At 44.2% G+C, this 22,546-nt stretch overlaps 3 protein-coding genes across 9 annotated transcripts in view; all 3 read left to right on the top strand.

Annotated features, from left to right (window-relative positions):
- LOC128766334 (plakophilin-4-like) overlaps nucleotides 1-2,723 on the top strand; it is a 60,558-nt gene extending 57,835 nt beyond the window's left edge. For all 6 annotated transcript variants that reach the window (XM_053877865.1, XM_053877863.1, XM_053877864.1 and 3 more), the window contains 2 exons: nucleotides 661-725; nucleotides 1,832-2,723. In XM_053877865.1, the coding sequence (XP_053733840.1) occupies nucleotides 661-725; nucleotides 1,832-2,059 (293 nt within the window). In that variant the 3' untranslated portion in view covers nucleotides 2,060-2,723. The remainder of the gene's footprint in view (nucleotides 1-660; nucleotides 726-1,831) is intronic.
- A 1,713-nt stretch (nucleotides 2,724-4,436) lies between these two features.
- Nucleotides 4,437-6,313, top strand: dap1b (death associated protein 1b). The gene is made up of 4 exons (XM_053877407.1): nucleotides 4,437-4,601; nucleotides 5,398-5,479; nucleotides 5,608-5,671; nucleotides 5,738-6,313. Exons 1-4 carry the CDS (start codon nucleotides 4,532-4,534, stop codon nucleotides 5,852-5,854), a joined length of 333 nt encoding a protein of 110 aa, XP_053733382.1. The 5' UTR covers nucleotides 4,437-4,531; the 3' UTR covers nucleotides 5,855-6,313.
- Nucleotides 6,314-7,834: 1,521 nt separating this feature from the next.
- tanc1b (tetratricopeptide repeat, ankyrin repeat and coiled-coil containing 1b) overlaps nucleotides 7,835-22,546 on the top strand; it is an 85,941-nt gene continuing 71,229 nt past the window's right edge. For both annotated transcript variants that reach the window (XM_053876172.1, XM_053876173.1), the window contains exons 1-2: nucleotides 7,835-7,981; nucleotides 20,647-20,740. In XM_053876172.1, the coding sequence (XP_053732147.1) occupies nucleotides 20,680-20,740 (61 nt within the window). In that variant the 5' untranslated portion in view covers nucleotides 7,835-7,981; nucleotides 20,647-20,679. The remainder of the gene's footprint in view (nucleotides 7,982-20,646; nucleotides 20,741-22,546) is intronic.

The raw sequence follows: 22,546 nt of genomic DNA, 5'->3' as shown, positions 1-22,546 counted from the left end.
TCCCTCTTGTCTGGAGAGCAAACTGTTAAATGAAATGAATTTAAATTAAATTAAAGTAAATTAATTCATCGTATTTAACTCGTTCAAGTCCCACCACTAATTATTTTGTTTCTTTTTACTTTGACCTGTTAGAAAAAAAGAAAAAATGCTGCTTAATACTAATAGTAATGTAACAATGTAATCATTTGCAGTACTTAATGGACTCATAGTACATTTATTTATCCAACATTTTTAGGCAACTTTTTCAGATAGCATGGATAAATCGCCCGTCTTCACAGGACCCACGCATGGAAGCCTGTTAAATGTAATGTGATGGGAGACTGCTGGGAACTGGATGACTGTGTGGTTTCACCTTTAATATGTGGATCTGAACCTGACTGTCTAGGACAGATTCAAACTCTGCAGCTCAGACAGTCACAAGACTAAACCGACTGCAGCCTCTAGAGTTTGCGTTGAAGTGGAAATTTCTGGATGCTCTCTCCAGCCAACAGGATGACCAGCGGCCTGTGTACACATTAGTGTGGTCATTTGGAATGGTCCACTCCCCCTCCCCACCGCCACCCGCTGGACCGTTCGCTCTGTCAACCCACAAATCCGCTCTGTCTCCGTCTCAATTCTGCTGTCTTAAAATACTGAATGTATTTGTTGCTCTTCTTTCAGGGTCAGTGAAGCCTTCTTCATATTACTACCCTTCGCCCACACGAGAGGAGCCCAGAAGAACACAGGTGACTTGAAAGACTTGAATTTATGTGTGGAGGTCTCTTTTAAACCAACAAAGCTTTTTGACGCCAGTCTTAAGCTCCTACCTTAAGCATGGCAGTTTGAAGGGCCACAGACAGGCCTTGTGCCAGACCTTGAACCGACTCAGTCAGAGCCAGAAAACAAGCATGTTCTTGTAAATCACTGAATCCCTCTGGAAGTGTCTGGTAGCGCAGGTTCTGATCCATGCACCGAGCCGACGCGTCCGCGCCACTCGGCTAATGCGAAGTGACGCACGCGTTTTCCGCTGCCAATGAAAGGTGGCGCTGCCAAGGACCCGGCCCGTCAGCTATTGTGTGAGGGAGAGTGGATGTGACTGGGATGATTCGGACGGTCCGGGTTCATCTCAGGCACCTGTCATGGCGGGACTCGTCCGCGTGTGCACGGTCAAACCAGTCGCTGATGATCAGTCCCGCCTGTGTGGTTGTGTTGTAGTGTGCGAAGAACAGATTCTGATTCATTTCACATTTTTAAAAAATCTTAGCATGGTCACTGGTTCTGGCTCCAGGCGACTCTGGGTTGGAATTCAAACCTTCTGTCTGTGTGGAGTTCTGTTCACTGCATGCCTTCCTGAGGTTTCTCTGGGCACTCTGGTTTCTTCCCACCATCCAAAACATTCATTGATGAGTGGAACTGTCTGGGGCGTGCGTGTGTGCGTGAGAGGTTCTGTGTCTTCATGTCAACCCACTTACGGATACTAGCACTTGAAAATAAACAGCTACAATACTGGTTGAGAGAGTAAAAATTAGGATGACAATAAGAAATAATGAAGATTTTTTTTTTTAATCGGGCAAAAGACAGTCAACTTTCAGAGAGACCATCTGATCTTGGGGGCTGCGAGGGGCTGGGCCACATTAACAATTCCCTATATGAGCGACATTGCTAATTCGTGTTGGCTAACTTAACAACACAGTTGGCAGCTGGCACACGGTCACTCGGGAACAGAAGATGCACTTGATAAAAGTTAGGAAAACAAAGTCGAGCAGGAAGATACTGACCCAAAAAGATGTGACAAAATGAAGTAGGCAGTTCATTCTTTCATTCTTTGTCATTTCGGATTGTTTGCTTTCAGCCGATGTATTACTCCGAGGAGCCCAGCAGGAGGAGCTATGACACGTACCGGATGTACATGCAGCCTCCTCGCTACGACGACCCCTACATGGACGAGGTCATCACCTACGCTCCCACTGTGGACTACAGCTCGCAGCCTCGCACCAACTTTGTGGACATTTACGCGAGCACGCGGAGGCCTTCGTACCGGGCCGAGCAGTACCCGGGCTCCCCTGACTCTTGGGTGTAAACATGAAGTTGCCAAAAAGTGTTGAGTTTATGGAGTCACGGGGGGGAACACAAGAGACAAAGCCTGTGTGTGTTTTAATTGGATGTGTTTGTACGCAGGAGAGTTCAGATGGAAAGATGGAAGGAGCGGGCGAGTGCCAAAGAAGGAAATCCTGGAATGTTTTTTTAAATTATTTTTTCAATCTAGTGGAGGAATGATGAAATGGTGCTGCGAGAGCAAGCTGGACAGTGAGTGTGTGTGTGTGTGTGTGTGTCCTGCTGTCTCGATGTTAGTGTCATTCAAACCTTAGCTGCGATATGAAGGGGCGAGTCATGTGAGCGAGGATCTGCCGTAAGAGTCGAGATGGAGTGTGTGTATGTGCCAAGCCAAAGTGGATCATGAACTCTAATCTGTAAAAAAACAAAAAACAAGAGATGAAAACCACCACAGAGGTTGTGTAGATGTTGTACAGAGGGATCAGATAGTACCTGTCGTCCTTGTGTCCTGAACCGTCGTCTCCATGTTGTTGTACATAGAAACCTGGTTTACACTCATCCGCAGTGGTGATACATGAACTTGTGCCATATTAGATCTATAGATATGAATATGAAGAACACGTGTGGAGAACAAAGTCTTCGTCATACCAACCTGCTATGAAAATAAAAAGGTCAGTTTTGTTTTTTAAGATCTCATCATCTCCTTTTCTTTGGTCTTCCTGTTGGAACTTGATTTAGAGCTGCAGGTGCCGTCACCATAGCAACAAGCGAGTCTGTGCTGCTGCTGCGTGTTCTCCACTCCGCCACAAGTGGCGTCAGTCTTGGGATGAATGGCAAGTCAGTATCATGAAATGCAAAGACGAAATGAAGATAACAAAACGTACTTATGCAGTAGTCATGAGCTAGTACTAATGAAACTAGATCAAACACGTCATTTGCTTTGACTATGTTAAGCCTGTGACAAAAAATAATAAAAGAAATAGATGAAATGTTTGCTCAAAGAAAATGCTAAGTAACATTCGAATTTAGGACTTACTTATTTCTATATACAGTGGTACCTCGGTATTCGAGCAAGTTGAAGTTCGAACAAAAATTTTGAGATTTTTTTGCTTCAGATTTCGAACGAAAATCCAGAACTCGAAAGCCCCCGAAAAAAGCTGGAAAAAACATGACGTGCGCGGACCGATCAGCTGACCCACGAGGCACTTTGTTATTGTGTATAACGCAGCCTCTGTATGCAGACGTGTCCCGTTAGCTACATTTACTGACTGTTTTATCTTCATATTGGGGTGTAAAACCTTTCCTGTCTCTGCACTGGACCGTGGTAGAGTGTCACAGGGGAGGTGCTCGCTCTCCACACCTCCGAGGCTGGAGCGCTCACTCCAGGGTTTGATGTCCTGTTGTGGGCTGGAGCTGGGACAGGGATGAGGCGAGTCTGGGACAGAGCTAAGTTACTTGGTTTATGACTTTGTCACAGCCAAACTGCACAGAAGCGCACATTCAGAGCTGGACACGCACCGGGCACCTCTTCACTTCTAGAGAGACGTCTCTCACTCGGCAACCCCTCCCACATGCAGCGGCCACACACATAGAGGAACAGCGCACCTGCAGCAGACACTCTACATTCACTCCTACAAAAGACTATTTTATGGCTTGGAACACATTATTTCTTTTTCCGTTCATTGTCATGGGAAAAATCCATTCAGATTTCGAACAAATCGCTTCTCGAACGGCCGTCTGGAACGGATTGTGGTCAAGAACCGAGGTACCACTGTATATGTATCTATATCTATATATATGTCTATATATCTATACATATATACACTCATTTGAAAAGTAAAATTAAGTTGTAAAACTATCAACTAACAATAATAGTATCATGCCACCAAATGCTATCTGACTAAAACTGAGTAATGTAAGTAATTTGACGTCACAATAATACAACTCAAACTCAAATAATGAGAAGTCAAATCATTATTTATACTTTATTTTCTATTACCTCAAATAATTAAATTGATTACAAACAAGACAAGCTATGCTAATAAGCTAAAGAGATATGCTAAAGATGCTAAGGAGTTGCTTGTGAAAACAGAGTAAACTAACTATAAATAGCTGTGTTGGTCATAGGTTCAAATAAGTGATGAAATGCTGCATCATACAGTGAACTGCTGAATGATGAAAGATGAAAGGAGAATATGAAAAATCAGATGGAATTCTGGGACAGTGAATGTCCAAACTTTAACATTAATACTATATATCTAGTCGTAGTAGTAGTAGCAGTAGTCGTGGAGTTAATGCAAATAATAGAGGGACTAGAGAAGGAGCGGAATTTAGAGTCTAAATCAAGGGGTTAATTTCTGCAGAGTAAAAAATGTGTGGCAAAAACAAAACAGAACGGACATGCGGGGCGTGTCGCGATGACGTCACGAGCGTCAGCGCATAAATCTCCGAGCCTCCAGTCGCAGCCGTCTGTTGTTGTTCTCCCAACTTTTCCGCGATGGTGCAGAAAGTCCACAAGTCCGGGTCGAAGGAGAAGCCGGAGCTGAAGGCAGGACACGCTCGAGCAGGTAACCTGGTCAGTCGGTCCGCTGGAGCTGCAGGAAGCGCCGTTGTTGTTTGACCCACTTCACTCACGCTGATGCTGTGCGGCGGTTACACAGCAGCTCCACCAGTCAGTTGCTTTACATTTGGATTTACAACCGCGCTGGTGCGTGTGGCTTGTTTGGCGGCACCAACATGTGCCAGTGTGAAGTTCCTTCAGTCTTCCAGAGAGACCTTGAGCTGGGGAAACGCGTCAGTGGTCGAGGAATGTGTGGCACGGCACTGGCTGAGGACTGTTGCTGCAAATGCTTCTGATTGATGCGGAAGTTTCTTTAAGTAATAATACATTTAAGTAACATATCAATGATGACTTGATGACGAAGACTTCAGTTGCGTTGTTTATCGCTTACTTTTCTCAAATGTCTTGGTCTTAAATAACGTTTTAGTGTCGGCAAAATGCATAGTCAGGACCCCTGATCTTTTGAAACTATTTAATAAACAAATGTTTTTGTGTACGTTCTATGATTTTGTATACTGTTTTTTAGTGCCATATGAGACTATATCAACTTTCTCACTGATGATTTGCATTGTTTTAATCTGTTTGAAAAGCTACCACTAATACTTTTTGGTGTCTCATTTATTCTGGATTTGTATTTATATTTAAATTTGATAAATTTGAAAATCAGTTGCTTCAAAGAAGTCGGACTCAGTCGGCTTACTTTAATCCCGATTTAGGGTTTTAAGCGTGATGAGGGTGTGGCCCTGTGCGCACACTCTTTCTCTAAAATGCATCACGACTGTTATTTATCTGTTTGTCCCCAGTGAAAGCTGGTGGTAAACGGGTTTCAAAGAAGAGTCTGGAAGAGTCCGGCGTCCAGGACATGAAGAGGCCTGAGAAAGTCAGGCAAGTGCTGAGGGAAAATATCGATATATTCAGTGAAATCCATTGACACTTGTGGTTTGAGACCCTTTGTCCAGGGCATTGACTTAGATGTTTCAAAGCTACTTCTGCTCCTCCTCTCCCCCCTGCAGGCCTCCAGTGGCCTCCAACAGGATGCAACAGATTGGCATTCTTCTCACCGGAGCGCTTGATAAGGTAAAAGCTATTCGTGTCAATAATGTCCTTTCAAATCACTGACTGGGGTTTTGACTCGCATCGCAGCTGAGCCACGACTTCCCCGAGACTCCAGTGAGCGTGCGACACAGCAGGCTGCGCCCCGCGGTGGAGAAGCCGCACGTGCAGCGCTCTTACTTCATCCAGCAGCCGCGGAAGTACTGAGCGGTGTTGGTGAAGCTGCGGGGGTCAGAGGTCGAAGAAAGTGGGTCTGGGATTCAGGACGTTCGGTCTGTGTTCCGCAACTTTTAGGAAACTTCACTTTGCATGTGCTTTGCAGGGAAGTGGAAAAGTTGACCAGATGTGGGTCCAAGTATGTTCGCCTTAAAGATATTTTGTACGTCGCTTGGCACTTGTTAGATCACGTGATCAATAAACGATTCGATTGCATTAGTTTGGTTGATTTAATGCGCATTGACCACCGCTAGATGGCGGCAACACGACGCTGAAAACTTGACCAAACTGGTGGAACTTGGTCTTTTTATTTTCATTTTTGTTTTTCCTTTTTTTTTTTTTTTATTGCAAGAACCATACATACAGTCATAAACAAGCCCATTACAACTGTTCACTGCACAGGTATATGTGGATGGGCGATATAAATATCAAACATAAATGAAAATAAAGTAACACGTAAAAATAAAAAATGTGCATTCTGTTTGTAGTGAAGTGTTTAATAGACTCTCTGTGCAGAAACCAATTGAGGAAGGGGATCTGCGAGATGTCGATCTCTATCTGAAGTCGTTTCTTAACAATCTCTTTGCGAGGATAGATTCTAAAAGAGGTTTCCCTGACTTTCTAACCTGTCTCTCGTTTGCCGGCACCGTCTGTGTGTGTGTGAGGGCAGCAGTGATGTGCTGGAGGAGCGCAGCACTTGGTGCTCTGCTGACGGTCGCGCTGACCCTGAGTGGATCACCGCAGTGTCCAGCCCGCCGCACCTCACACAGGGGAGCGGCAGGAAGTGGTACGCGGCCTCGGAAAAATATCACGGATATTACTCGCAGACGCGCAAAACCTAGTCTCACCACGAGAGGGCGCCACTGTAGACTTAGAATTGGCTTCTCGGACAGAGTCTCCTGGTGTCGAGCTCAGTGGGTGGCCTTCCTCCTGAAGACTGCGCTTCTCCATAAAAGCGAGTCCAAGAGAGGATCGTGGGTGAAATCACACAACCAACTAGCATTCTAATGAAATGGAAAAGCGGCAGGTGCATGTCAGGTGTTTTGTAAAAGTCTAAGTGTCGACAAAGTTGCCTGAATGTATTTGGTGGTCCTACGATTATTTTTAAAAACGTTTTAAAGGGGAAATGAAGCGTCAAATGAAGGATTATCAGCCACTTTCTACCACACCCGAATCATTTATATAAAAAAAAAAAAAATATATATATATATATATATATATATATATATATATATATATATATATATATATATATGGTGTTGGTGGGACCCCCAATGATCATGGCAATAAATTCTATTCTACTTCCTGGTCTGATAAAGATCGCGTCATGATTGGCTGACTTGCACAGGCTATTGCTTTTATTTGCCATCGCTCAAAATCTAGAATCGACTCACAGCTCCAAGGAAGATAGATTTATTTATTTATTTACAGTGGAAAATGTGCATCAATGAACCAGCTGTACACGTCAGCCCATCACGATTCCTGGAGTCAGAGACCAACACACAGCTCTGGTTCTTTAAGGGAACAAAGATGCCAGTCGTCTTTTGCACTGACAATTGTTGCGGCTCTCAACTGTTGTTGATCGTGACACTTAAATTCCCAAGATGAGGCTTGTGAGGAAAATCTCGGAGATTGGAGGACAAAACGTGTTCAGTCACATTTTAATTCGACCTAGTGGGGTGTCTCTTGAATCCCGCTGCTGCCCCCTCGACCTGGCTTCTGCTCATGGGGAAATGGATGGGTGGTTCTTCTGTGTGCTTTAGCCTTTCGTTCTAAAGTAAAAGGAATAAAAGCTTATAAAATAAAGTCAGGAATTTCAGTGGACAAAAGTAAATGAGTACGCAGACACGTCCTCAGCATAGCCGACATGTTGTCACATCCATGCGGTATGTACACAACCACGGGTGGGAGGGGAGGGGAGAGGGTGAGAGGGGGAGAGGGGGGGCTCGCCAACCCTCTGGTGATGTTCCTGCCGTCCAGATGACCTCATCCTGAGAGGAGGAGGAGCCCGCGCTCCTGGAGCTACCTTGGATCAAGTGGACCAGTCCGTGAAGTTGGAGTTTCCAGCGAGGAGTGGAGGAACTATTCCCGGAACTTTCTATCCATGACATTGATCAGGTGAGAGCCACGGAACCGGCGTTGACGCTGCGGAGCTTCCGCCGGACTCAGAAGGAGTCGCTGGCGGCGGCGCGGTGGCGGGTTGCCGGGACGGAGGAAGTGTCGGGACATGTCCGAGAGCAGCCTCCGGAGCGGGGGACGGCGCTGCTGGAATTCACGTCTTAGTTGCTCAACTTTTATGTCACGCCGTTTTAAGTGTGAGTTAGCTTCCGGAAAAGTTGGCGTTGGCGCTCGCTTCACTTTTCTTCAGTGACAAAGTGTAAATGCGCAGTGGAACTAGTTCGCTTTCGAGATGAGACGAATAGCTCTAAATTCACTTTATAACCAACGCCTTGATGTAAAGTGGAAGTTGTGTAGCTTATATATATATATATATATGTATAATTCAAAATATATCAATTGAAGTCATTTTGTTTTTCAATTGGCGACTGCCAGTAGCAGAAATACTCACAAATGTTAACTCAGCATAGTTTGCTAACTCATCTTATTTGGATTTTTTTCTACGTATTCTTAGTACTTACTAACTGGATGCAATGCTCAATACTTTGCAGCTCATTTCATGTAATCTGTGTGAAAAAATAAAAGAAACAGGTGCTTATAAAATCGAAATATTGAAACACAAATGTAATGAGAGGGATTTAGACACGTGTTTATGCTAGTTTTAAATAGACTACATTTTGAGTTTCATATTGATTTGGAAGTAGTTTTACTGAAGTCACTGTGGCGGTGGTGTTGTCAAACCTGAGGCCATTCCATCCTCCGCTGGTGTGTGTGGGGGGCAGTCGTGTACTCTCCCACTGCTTGTCTCTTCCGGACACACTGGTTTCCTCCCTCCACATGTTACGTTAATTTATGACTGGTAATTGGCCGCAGGTGTCTGTCTGTGTGTGTGCGAGTGGTATTCTGTCTTTACCTCACCTCCTTCTAGGTGACCGGTCCAGGGTGTCCCCCACCTCCAGGATATAACCGATGAAGTATGGCTGACAATTGGCTGTAGTTTCATGGCTAATGCTGCAGGGGTGTGTTGCCCTAAACCACCAGGAAGGTCGAAGGGTCAACCAACTTTATTTGTTTACACATCCTTCAAATTTTCTGCTTCCAGCCAAGTTAAATCAGGATATAGAACTTTTTTTGTTTACAGTTTTTCAGGCTGATTTTCCAGCCGCTGCTTCACGACACGCCTCCCTGCATTTCTAGTCATTCTGCTTGTAATTTAGCAACTGTTTTTTTTTTTGAAGATGAGGAGGCCGTTTGGGGAAGATAAGTGATATTTACTGCAGAGCGAGTTACCAGGATGCAGATGTTTGTGTCTGTGTGGTCTCGTTTGATGATAATGTATATTTTGCCGCTCAACGAGGTGGTTTTTGTGACCAGAATCCAGATATAGAGGAGGCAGAACTGTAATCTTGCCCGCCTATGCAGATTGAGTCAGTGAAGTTTGACCGCTGGCGGCCTCTGACTTCTGCTGTGCTCAGCACTTTTCCAACGGGGGGATCTCCTTGTTAGTCATGCAGGTTGCTTTGAAAACAAGCGCTGTCTTTTTGATGCGTCTGTCAGCGCGTGTCAGTGATTCATCGCCTTCTCCTCGGATGCTGTCGAAGAGCATGACCTCAGTTTGGCGTTTTACCTTGAACGAATTGGCCACAACGCTCGCAATTTCCTGTGTTTGAATCGCATGTCTCTGGGGCAATTCCGCTGTATCTACAGTCTCCATTTCAACTCCTGCAGGTGGAGCTGACTTTGTCGTGGAGACTGTCTTGAACTGTTGCTCTCTCTTCAGTGGCTGTTTTGACATGTTGATATGGATCATTTTTGCCTCCCAGACTGGTTCCCATGCTCTTCAGCGAGCTGGCTGCCATGGGCTGCTGGCACCGGAGCCACGTTGTTACGGCTGTGGAGGGAAAGCTAGTGGACCCTGTGACCCGCTCGACGGACATCACTGACTTGTTGTTTATGAATGTGTGCACAGAATGAAGTCAGGGCTGTGTAGGAACGTCTGTGACTTCAAGCAGGAAAGGCCTGTTCTTACTGACTTCCCTTCCACGACAGAAGCTCTTTCCAACCAGCTCCGGGTCTTTTATATAATGAAGATGCACAACAACAGTTTAAGTTCTAAAGTTAAAAGAGCAAAAAGTTTCACCAAAATATGGTCCCTGTCAAAGTTGGTTATTTTAGCTTTTTAGCGATTGAAGAGCTCATGCTTTTGCTCAGTTCTATAGTCTTCTATTCAAAGATGTCAGTAGGTTTTGACTCACCAACGTTTATATATAAAAAAAAACCCTTGAACAACAATAAAAGAAGATCCAGAAGAAAAGAAGTCAAATGTGATATGAATTGTTATTATCCGTGGTACCTTCAAGTGCGCGGGGTGAATCTAAGAGCGCGGGCCGCTGCACGTGCAGATGAGCCGTCATGCGGTGTGTATCTGAAACACGTGTGCGTTTGGAAGTGCTCCCGCTCCACAGCTGTTTCAGATTGACATTTTTTGGTCGGCCCACGTTAAAGCTCCCCAGGCGGCGGGAGAGGCCGAGCCCCTAAAGTGTCCCCGACTCTTAGCAGCAGTGTTTGTGGTGGCGGGGGTGCAGAGGCTCAGCTCGGGATTCATTTTGTTTGCACAGGCTCTGTGATAATTATATTACTTTCCCAATGTTTGTTTGAGCTCTTAGTGCTACTGCTGCTGCAGCTACAGGTGAAACTCACGGCCAAATGGAGGTAAAGTGGCTGTGATCATCGTGCAGCGCTGGGACCTCACTGTCACTCCTGAGTTTTAGATTCAAAATGAAATATGCTGTGAATTTAGGATGAATCTGAGTCCCGTTCTCATCGCTATGCTGACAAGAAGTAGCCGCTGGGTATTTAAATATCATTCAGGCCGCAATGAGATCTGCTTGAATTGGAGGTGAAAAATAATTCCACTAATTCACTTAACAAATTCAATAAATATCAGGCACTATCCATCAACTGACAAACATTTGAAGATGAACTTAAGATAAAATTGCATAAAACTTGATTATGATGACAAATAATACTTAAATACATGAAAATAAAGTTGTTTTATCCAGAAAAATATATTTATTCTAGACAATGTGAGAGTTTTTAATGAAACAAAAACATGACATTCAAGAAAGGAAAAAGGAAATAAAAGCTGTTTCAATGTGGATAAACAAAAATGCTGCACAGAAGTGAAACGTGAGAAAGCAAAATAAAGTACATTCACACAGCAAGCAAGGCCGTAATGTATAGCAGATTTTTTTGGATTACTGATGTTGGATTCTGTCACATAAGCACCTGAAGAAGAGCAATTTGTCTCTTGTCCCTCTTCACCATGAGTCACTTTGCTTCACTTCCCTTTTATCATCTTGCGAGGTCTCAGTCTGCTGCAGATCAGATGTTTTGCAGTCATAGATGATCATGCTTGCAACTTGCCGGTCCATATCTAGGTGCTTTTGGCTGCACCCTGTGAACCCAATACTTGGTATTACGTTTATATCCCTGCAGATTATCAGCTCCTGGAACACTCGTCCTGACAGCCACAATGGAAGTGATTTAATCGCCCTTCTTTAGCAGCAGACCTCAGGCGTGCTGTTGTCATTACTCAAATGATCATCTCCATTATCAACAATTTGTCAGTCGATTCATAACGTTACACACTCGGGGGAACTTGGGGAAATACCATTCAGTGAGTCAAGACTAATCCTGGGTCACACTGATCTGAGGAAACATTGAAATGCCGACTGACCTAAATCCTACCGCTTTTACAAGACGTCGCTGAAATCTTCCATATTTGGAAAATCCTGCCGAGCTGACGTCCTTTCAATTCACCTCATGTTACGATGGAGAGCGATAATGCGTTTTTATCTCCTCTTTCTGGAACGTCCTGTGGCTTTAAACACCGCTGGTTAACTGTTAACCAAAGGGCAAATAACTGGCTTCCTGGGAGGCAAATTTCCAAGTAAATAATTGCTGCGTGTAAATGCAGCGACACTTGTCGCGATCTGGGAAAGTCAATAATGAAGCGTGAATCTGATTGTTACTGTGTCTTAGTCACAATTGTTGGTTTTAATCCGTTGAGTCAGCTTGTTATTGATGAAGGTTTGCCAGAGGAGGAAGTCAAACTGCATCAGAATTTCAGTCTGATTTAAACCCGTGGGAAGCTGAGAGGGGAGTTTTGGCATGGATCTGTGATGTCTTGTCTTATCCCAACATTTTAGCGTCAGGTTCAGTCAACTTCCTGAGCCCCGGGTGGAACTGTGAAGGCTGAGACCTTATATCGCTTCTAAACATGCCTCGACTCTCTTCCAACGTCACTCTTCGACTGAAAATGTTTCCTTTTTTGCACAATGTTGGTAGTGTCTTAACACGTTGGCCCTAGTTCCTACGTCAATCATCGGGAGGAATCTTGAGACGTACAGTTTTCCCATGGTAGAAGCCACGCTTTGACGTCCCACCCCCGAGGAAGACGGCGTCTGTTTGATACTGTATTGACTTAAGGCGAGAATCCTTGAATGAGAAGCATTTTTTCAGCTGCGGCTTCAATGGTCACAGTTTTTTGGAAGGCTTGAGAAAGCAGAACTCTATTTGTGGACTGCTGATTGATCAACTTTCAGTTGGGTTTAAAATATTATACTCTGAAAAGCTGCATTGGTGCTGCGTTCCAGTTCCCTCGTGGAAGTCAGACCCGGGATTGACGGCACTACAGAGTCCTGTGTGGTCCAGTTATCAAAGTTGATTTGTGACATACACAAAGCTATTCTTGTGTCTTGTCTGGGTTTAAGCAACTTCTTGATAAATTGCGATTTCCACCAGGATTTTCTTAAAACTGTCATCACCCCCCAAAATCCCTGATAAATACACATTAGACAAACAATGGTCCGGCTGGGATGCGCAACTTGGGTTTCGCGACTTCAGTCATTATGAGGTTTCTTTTTGCATATTTCCATGAACAACACGCAGAAAACCACCGCCATCGCATCTACCATCATGATTTGTCACGTCTTATCCTCGTGTTTCGATGTTTATACTTTGATTTAATATGTTCACATGAGATTTCATCTTTCAAATGATGGCGTACCGTCACCCTCTGTTAGCAACTAGCAACTTCCTGTTGACGGAAGCCACCTAGCGTACTTGGGGCGTGTGAGGATTCTCCCACTTCCCGACTGGGAAGTCTTACATTGACTGGTGTCACCAGGGGGCGCAACTGGGAATCTCCCAAGTCCAACTACAACTGGAAGGTGAGCTTGTTGCTCAATGAATGTTGATAGCTTTGTTTTTAGCCATTAGCTGCAGCTAGCAGCACTTAGCTTGCACAGTCAAACACGTTTTCTTCTATTAAAGATTCAGATAGAAGTTCTTCCGCAATCACTTGTGGCGCGTTTTTTATGTTTCGTTGTTGATTATATGAAACTGTATGGGTGTTACAGTGACCTCGAATACACATGAAATTCACTTGGATTTGAGCAGCTTCCGCAGCTCCAGCTTTCCTTTGTAGATAGTTGAGTTCATGTCTTTTTGTGGAAATTCAGTTGGGATTGTATCTTTATTGATTTAGTGGGATTTTACCTTTCATTCACGCAACAATCTTCTCAGTGGGGAAGGATTTAACGCAATTATTTGGGCTGTGACCCCAGAGAGTGAATAATAGGCAGCACGCTGTAATGACAATCATATTTCCTATCTTGGCTGCGCTGAGCGGTTCTGTCCATAAAAATTATTAACAGGGCCAATGACGTAAAGTCAGAGCGGATACCAAGTTCCCCGGGTTTGAGTTGGACTCTTTGGCAATGTGGACGGTGTCGGTTCCAAGCGACTCACATTAGTCGCAACTGAAACTTCCACTCTGCTAGGGTCATGTCGCGAAACCTTCACCATGAAGTTCCTCGAGTCATTTCATAACTTTCTCAGCATGAACACGATGTAAGTCCAGCCCTTCTCCTCTAGATGTTGGTGAGCCTTCCCCATGAAAGCGTGTTTGCCGCTGTGTTTAGAGGTGTGGGCCGTGCAGGATGTCAGGCCGGAAAAGTGCTTGTTTAAAAATGTCTGTCCTTTGTTTTCCTTCCCTGCCTCTTATGTTGGTGTGAATACCCACAATGGCTGACATTGAGCCGGAGCCGTCCTTCATACCTTCTCACTAGGTTTCCTCCTTCAAGGTCTTGTTAGCTAACGTCCCATTGTTTATGAGCTCACAGCAGAGGCCTTGCTTTTTCTCTTCCGCTGGCAGCCGAGGAATAAATCCAGAGTTTAATAAATGGTTAGACATGCTGTTGTGTGCCTGTAGCTGGATGAAAGCAGATCGTATAAAACTTAATGAAAGTATAGATGAGTGAAAAACAGCGGTAATCTCAACGTATTAAAAGTGAAAACGTCTGGTCGATTAAGGGTGACGATTGTCTTTCCCTGTCTCTGAAGTTGCAGCAAAGCTGAACTCTGCAACCTCAATTAGACCCAAACTTTTTTGGAACTATTGTCTATTTGTTGGCTGTTAATAGTGGCAGTTGCATGCTTGTCCTCACTACGCCCTCCCGACCTATTCAGAGTGTGCGCTGCCATTCACCCTTTGAAACTGGGGCAGGCTCCAGCCCTCTTGAACCCCAGCATACCTGGAGAAAATGCTAAATCGTAGGATTTGTGAATGTCTCTCTAGTGAAGTGTGGCTTGCAATATCAGCACTTGCTCACCCGACTGTTTGGATTTGGTCAAGGTCAAGGTGATGCCCTTAGCCCCGCCAGTCCACATTCATTCTCATGTTGACCTGAACCTGAGGTGGATTCACCTATCCTGGCACCATCCCAAATACTAAAAATGCTCCTCTTCATGAGTTTTCATCAGATGCTATTCTAAACAAGGATGAGCATTTGACATTTTTCCTCGTGTCGACAGATGAATTGAAAGGTGAAGCTTGGTTGTGAACTCTTTCTGAGGCGCACACTTTCTATTAACTTGAAAGGCATTAGTCACCGAAAGCTACTTTCAAGTCGTGTTTACAGCCTCCTGTTTCTCTGGAAAAATTGCTTCATAAACCCAGCACAAGGTCAACCGGTTGTCAAGGCTGTCACGTTTCCACGGCAACAGTGTTGAAAATCTGAAACCAATTATTCATGTCCAAATGATTTGATTGGATGCTTGGGACAGTCTGAGGAAAAAGCAGGGTGTAGAGGGCTGGTGCGGCAGATCTGGGCTCAAGTGTGAACTCTATTATCTTGCACCTCTCGGCGGACAAAGCAGTTTTCTAATTCACCAGCCACAGATGTACCAGAAATCCTGCCAGAGGCAACACAGACAAACAATCCTATTTCCGCACTATATATAGCCGTCTTCTCGGATGACCGTGTTGAAGCTGGATGGCTCCATTAGCCACATGTCACGCCTGCATTGTGCAGGTGACACTCTATTCTTCTGCGCCACCTGGAGAGACCTGGTCTCCATCAAGACAGGAATGACCCACTAAAACTCAGTCACGACCTTAAACCCTGACGTTTACTATATCTTGTCAGGAAACCGCATTACTCGGACTGCAACGTGCCCCTTCTGACCCGGGCTTATTTAAGGAGATGGATGGCCCATATGTGAAGGTTGGGGAGCACATCTGGGAGATAGACTGCCGCTTTTTCCTTGTCAGCTCTTTCCTTCCAAAGATGAGGCTCCGGATCGGGCACTTGATTTACCGTAGGGGCCAAACTTGGTGATGGGTCTGTATGGAATTTTAAAAACCGCACCATTCTATGACAGGAAACAGAGTATAGGAGAAAGCTTGTTGAGAAGTACATGTAACATCCGACTTAGGACCGGGATCGATTCCGACCAACCGGTCATAAGTCAGATTGGACGTAAATGGAATGCCATTCAAAATGGCCGACACGAGGGTTATAGGTGCTACTGTAGTGGTAGATGGCTGTGTGAGCGTGAGATGCTGGGGTACTGTGCTGCCGTAACTGTCGTACACGATGCTGGGCTGCTATGTGCTGCGGTGCCAGACTTTGAATAAAAGGACATTATATAAGTACGGGTGGACGTAAGTCGAGCAGGTTGTAAGTTGGATGTTACTTGTACACTCGGTTGTAGTTAACCAAAAAAAAAATCCCATCACAATGAACGGAAAAAGAAATAATGCGTTCCAAGCCATAAAATAGGCTTTTGTAGGAGTGAATGTAGAGTGTCTGCTGCAGGTGCGCTGTTCCTCTATGTGTGTGGCCGCTGCATGTGGGAGGGGTTGCCGAGTGAGTGACGTCTCTCCAGAAGTGAAGAGGTGCCCGGTGCGTGTCCAGCTCTGAATGTGCGCTTCTGTGCAGTTTGGCTGTGACAAAGTCATAAACCAAGTAACGCTCTGCCGATATATATATATATATATATATATATATATATATATATATATATATATATATATATATATATATATATATATATATATATATATATATATATATATATATATATATATATATATATTGTTGTACACAAGGGATTTGGACACAGATGTGACATACCAGTGAGATAAGGAGCTGGTCTTCTCAAAAGTAACAGCTCCACTTCACAGCAAGGAATTTACAAATTATTATTGACTTTTGCCTTTTCTATTTGTGTTTTTTTTTTCCCTTATTTTTGGTGGGTATGTTCGTCTTCAGTGTGCCCAGACCTTGTCTGTGCTTGGGGGGTCTGAGACCTAGCAGATGAGCGTGTAAGTCCATATTGTCTGTGTCGATTGCTTGTACCAACAGAACCCTGAGAAACTCAGGGGCCCCTGCTTAAAGTCTAATATACAAACTCCAGTTAAATACACTGCTGGCTCTTTTTTAATGTCTTGAGGAATCTTGAAGCTGCGCTGGGCGCATACCACACGGTCCGGGACGCCTCTCTGAGGAGACATTCTTACAAAGGTTACCGATGCGACCTCACTGCGGCTTAAGCTTTTGCAGTGTTTGATGCTGAATTAGGGAACTTTTTTCTCAACCGTCATGGAGAGGGACGCCTAGGCTAATGTTCATTCAAACCGTGTGGGAAAAAACAGCCGGAAATATCATCATTTCTGTTCTTAATTCCAAATGCTTCAGGTCATTTTTAACATATAACATTGATGTCATGACTGTTTAATGTCAAAAGTAGCAACACTGCTGAGACGGGTGGAGGAGCGAGGTAGGTTGGGTTGGACGAGGCGGACTTGCTGTAGTAACCCCTGCTGGGCCAAGCTCGAAGAAGACGTGTATGGATTGAATTCATCAGTGCAGATGATGTCCTGGTGGCTTCCTCCAGCTGAGCCCCCCAACTGTGACCAGAATTGCTTGCAGTTTCAGCCCAAGAAGAATGAGTTCCTATTATCCAGTGAAGGAGTTGAACTCTCTCAGGGAGTTGTTCACAAGTGAGGGATGAATGGAGCGTGAGATTGATGGGCAAGCAGTGCAGTGGCTTCAGCTAGAGGAAGAGTTTAGAAAGAGCTGAGCCAAAAGGCAAACCTCTAAAGTCGACAGTTGATTTAAATTCTGGTCACAAACAGGAGCAGGGATGAAATGAGTTTTCTCGGCGGGGTGAGGCTCAAAGTGAGAAGCTGGTTGCGTTGGCTCAGGCATTTTCTTTTTCACTTCGTGGTGGGTTGTTCCTCAAACGCCCCACTGGGAGGAGATTTCAAAGTCTGTTTGACTCAGTCCAAATAAGGTCATAATAAAGTTATTTGCCTGTAAACCAAGCACACTTTCACAAAACCAAAATAAACATCTTTATGATTCAATGGCCTCTGAAGTAATTGTGTTGCTCTTGTGTCGTTACAGTGGAACAATGTGACTACCAAAGAAGGCCTAATGTGGGTCGGAGCTGGAAGGAATTTGTCACGTTGGCTTCAAGTGTTTCAAGAGGGCATTACTCATTTCCTTTTAGATAACCTGGTGGTGCTTTATTTGTTGCGCTGGAGATAAGCGGTCGGCTCCTATTTAACCTGGATCTGCTCCACTAACACGGAAGCGTCTTGTTTATGGGCAGAGAGCCACTTCTTTGATCTCATGTTTTGGACACAAGTTCTCCTTGTCTTTGATCGCATTGTTTTCTCCAGAACTTAAGGGCAGCTCAACAGATCCCCCTGTAAGACTGTGTTAGCCTTGAAAGCATTACAACTTGGTTGTAATAAAGAGTGGCACAGCAAATCTAATATTTAACTGAATGTTTATTTTTCAAAATTATGTGGCCTTTTTTGGAAGCCAAAGTTGGAGGGAATCGCTCTCCAGTGGATTCCAGTTGATTTGGCTGGTGGAGAAGAAGCCAAGAAATGTCGTCTCTCGTATGGAGGAAATGGGCTTTTGGCGGCAGCGGACAAATGGAAAAGGATGAGCAAAGAATTCAACCATGAAACCCTCAGAGCTTATGTTGCCGCGCACATGTGTTCCTCATTTCTGCTTCGATTAGAGCTCATGATGAAATATATAGAACTCCTCAGTATGTTTGGAGATCTTTCAAAAGTGCTTGCAATTGTTTAGGTCCACATGGTTTATTTTATATGGCAAGAGCAGCACCTGTACAATAATCCTGTCACCCAAGATGCAGTTTTACACGAATCTTTCTTATTTTTCCATAGAGAAACAGCTTGACTTCAACTCCTCCATTTACAATGAAACACATTATGGCGGCACCGATTGATCGCCCGGGCGATTTATCGGCACCGATATGGGCATTTATGGTATCATCATGATTGTCCGATAAAATGAAAATATTAGCTGTTTTTTTTATTATATAGTTATGGTAAGTTTAATAAGGTGCCTTTTATATTTAGACACTTGGCCTCAAATCACCACGTTAGGCTTATAAACATACGCTAACCGGAGCTGACCACAGGCGGAACCAATGCTAATGGAGTTTTTGTTTTGGACTAGCAGCCGGGTTTTCTTGTTGTAGACCAGAGGTCTCAGCTCAGCAGCTAACATGTAGTCGCTGAAAAGAGCAGCAGCATATTTTCAGCATTCCAGTATCGACCTGTTGTTCATTGTTCATTGAAAATAGAGTATTCATTTTATATGAAGCACTTTATTTTTATTTTTCCCTGCTGAATGTGATTTATTAAAAAAATTGCAGTCTCAATATTCCAAGTGGATCAAATCTCACCCCATGTACTGTATTGCAAGTCATTTGAGTTACATTTGTTCTGTAAAAATTCTTATTTGTGGCAGACTCATGTTCTATCTTGATGCACCTGCAGAACCATGTCAGGCCAGTTTGCAGTGTTGTCTTATTTGTTTCAAGACTGTTCTAGAGTTTAGCCGCGCTATGACACATGATACATATTGTTTTTTTGCACTGTGCCGTGCCAGTAATGGATACTTGAAATGCCAGTTGTTGGCAATGTTTTTGGATTTTGGGTAGGAGGACACCCTTTGAAAAAGCCTAGCGAAGAGGCTACTGGAGAGGCTCGTATTCCCAGGTTGAGCTGCTTCCAAAATACAACACTTATGGGATCGTACAAATCCTGTTAGCCCTCAATGACCCTTCTTTCTCAGTCAGGATGAACACCATGTTCAACGGTCAGCTCAGTCGACCTTATCAAGTAAAACAAGAAGTATGAGCCCAGTTAATAAGTACATCTGTTGCTGTCCTACCTTCTTGAGTCAGGGGATGAGCACTTGGATCTTGTTGCACTGCGACAACACATGAGCTACAATGAATTTCAGAACCCAAATCGTTTTTTTTTAAATCCGATTTCGTTGCACTTCTGTAAAGCATTTGCAAAGAAATGTGATTGTCTTCACATGTCTGCTGTGGAGTGTGAGGAATATATGTTGGGTGTTCCCAGCAACTATAATGGCGGTGCGGTTGCCAGATCTGTCGGTGTCAGCGTGTTCTTCTTTGTATGAGGTTTTGTTTTGGAAGAGGCGATAATGACTCTTGAGGCTTTTTGTGTGTAATTGCTCGGAGCTATTGGATTTATATCCAACAATAAAGTGATTGATACCAGATTTTCATTCTGACCCAACAGGCAATTCATCAGCCACAATCGCAGACACTGATGTTGTCAGCCCGGCTCTGGATGTGTGCTGCTTCTGATTATGTCGTACACATTCCTCGGTTGTGTTGTATTGCTTTTTGGACGGTGCCTCTCATGTCACATTTGGTTGGGGCTCGTCTTTTCCAAGCGTCACGAGTGATGGAGTTTGGTGTGAAAAAGAGGTGGACTTCTTGGTGTTGGAAAACAAGCTAATGTGAGCACGTGCGCCCGGCGTGACCCTTGAGTCCATAATCTGTCGCTTAAAGGGGAGTGTTGAAAATGCACACTTGCTTGGGAACAAGTGTGATAAGCAATTGCAAACACCCAAGTTCAGCCTCAAACTATCCGTTACATGCGAAATTCAGGGCATTCCAGCGTTTTCCTGAGCAACAAGATAGCAGAACGTGCCCTTTTCTGTACAAATATTGGAGCATTCCTTCCACGCAGCCTTCCGCTGCTGACCTGCAGGATTGGGAGTGCTGTGGGAAAACAGCCCCCATTTGCCTTCACCCACTGGAATACCGATACATGAGTGGTGTTTGGGCAAATCACTGGTGGAAAGCTTTGTGTTAATGCAATGAACCCGACAACGTTGTTCTAATCTGATTTGGGTTCTGGGCAAATCTCCCTGCTCCTCATTGTGGAACTGAAGATGCATGTTGCTTGTTTGGCTGTAGCTTTCACTGACTTTAATGTTCTCTTCCCTCAGGGCCTCGCCAGAGAGGATTCCAGGAGTCTTGTCATGTTCAAGGCAGTGCTGAAAAAGAACAGAGAAGGAGGCAAGGGGAGCAAGAAGGACTCAGGTATGTGGCAGATCAAAAGGAAGCCGATGGCCCGCAGCCTGCTGTGACTCTGTCATGCCTCGCCATTCTCGGTACAATCAGAGATGCGGTAGATTTTTGCAGACTCTTATTCACTAGCGCTGTCACTGGGGGGGTGTTTAGGTGATAAGTATATCTGGACATTGGTTATTAGAATCAGAATCTGCTTTATTGCCAGTGTCAGTGAGGATTCCACCAACTGGAAAAGTGCATCAGTACATTGTGCTAAAATAAAATAAAATAAAATAAAATAAAATAAAATAAAATAAAAAGACAATGAGTTAGCTTTGTAAACGATTGTTTAAAGTTTGGTTCTTATCTACATTTTCCGACTGTCATCAGTGAACAACGTCCCATCCATAACAGCGCACTTCCATGCTGCGAGTGTCGCAACCCATGTGATTACACCGGGAAAACAAACATGCCAACCGTGATGGCCAAGCTACGGCTGCAAATTTTGTTCATATTCAGTGAGATTACGGTGCGGAAACACCCTATTCATGGAAACCAGTGTGATGACACAACAAGTAGGGCATTACACAGGCACAAATAATCGGAAAGTTTGGGTGACCTGCTGAGAAAACAGGACGCCCAGTTACTCATCTTTTACAGTTTAGGGCTACATTCTTGCTCACAATGCTAAACTATTGTGACATAAACACATAGATTGCTGGACGCATTTGTCTGTTGGAGAATGTTTGAGATGAAGAGAGGCTCATGGCTCTGACATGGTCAGTCATGTGGTGCCAAGAGTTCAGAGTATTGGAAACGCTCTGCTCCCCGAAGATAACAACAGGTCAGCTGGCTCCTACAGTTTGATGTCTTTATTGTTTAACTGCTCGGCCCAGTCACAACAGATGTGACGGTTCCCTTTGAAATGGTTCCTTCCAGCAAGACCTAGCTTGAGTCAGCCTGCGTTTAAGTGTCTTCCTGTCTGAGTGATCTGTCTTGACATAACTGATTGACCATTTCTGCTTATGCTGCATCCGCGAGCCCAGGCCTGTTTTACTGCCACCCAGGATGAGCTTGCAGGATTACAAACGGCACGTCAGTGAATCATAGTTGTGCCGTGAGCTGATCGAGTTGTCAGACTCATTAGACAACTCTAATCCCCCCTGCACAATAGGAATGGCTGAGACAAGGCGATATAGCACGTTGCTTGCCTGTTTATTTTTAGTTTGGACCCGTCTGCCACTTATGAATCACAGGGATAACTCATCTCCCTTGTTGTCTACTCACACATACAGTGGACAGTGGAAGTCTGGCGTAGTCTTTACTGCTCTGCTCCGTTCTCCAGTTGGGCCTCATTCATCATGCTCGAGCAGCCTCTTCTTCCCTTCTCATGCTGAGACAATAAAGTCTGACCGCTCCTCTCAGTGACCCCACACACTACTTTTAAAGAACAGACATGTATGAGTGGCTTTCTGGCATCCCAGCATGGGAAAATGAGGACTTTTCAAGAGGCCAAAAAATCAGTCAAACCAAGGTTTCCGAAAACTAGATACAGTAACATATATCACTTGACAAATGTTATTGTTTCAATCTCAGTCATTTATCAGAATCAGAATCAGAATCTGAATTTATTATTATAAGAATTTATTGCCATGGTCACTGGGGGTCCCACCAACTAGGAAAGTGCTTCAACATAAAGTGCTGTTAATAATAAAATAAAATAAAATATTATAAAGTTTATTAGTTCAGCCTAACTTGTCTAGTCAGTGTCATATCTCTATCAGGATATATTAAAAAATTCAGCAATATCTTTTTACTGCGCATGTCCTCCAGGTA

This window comes from Synchiropus splendidus, chromosome 10 (assembly GCF_027744825.2).
Source record: "Synchiropus splendidus isolate RoL2022-P1 chromosome 10, RoL_Sspl_1.0, whole genome shotgun sequence".
NCBI lineage: Eukaryota > Metazoa > Chordata > Actinopteri > Syngnathiformes > Callionymidae > Synchiropus > Synchiropus splendidus.
Note: the sequence above shows the minus strand (reverse complement) of the source record. Positions and strands in the feature narration are given on the sequence as shown.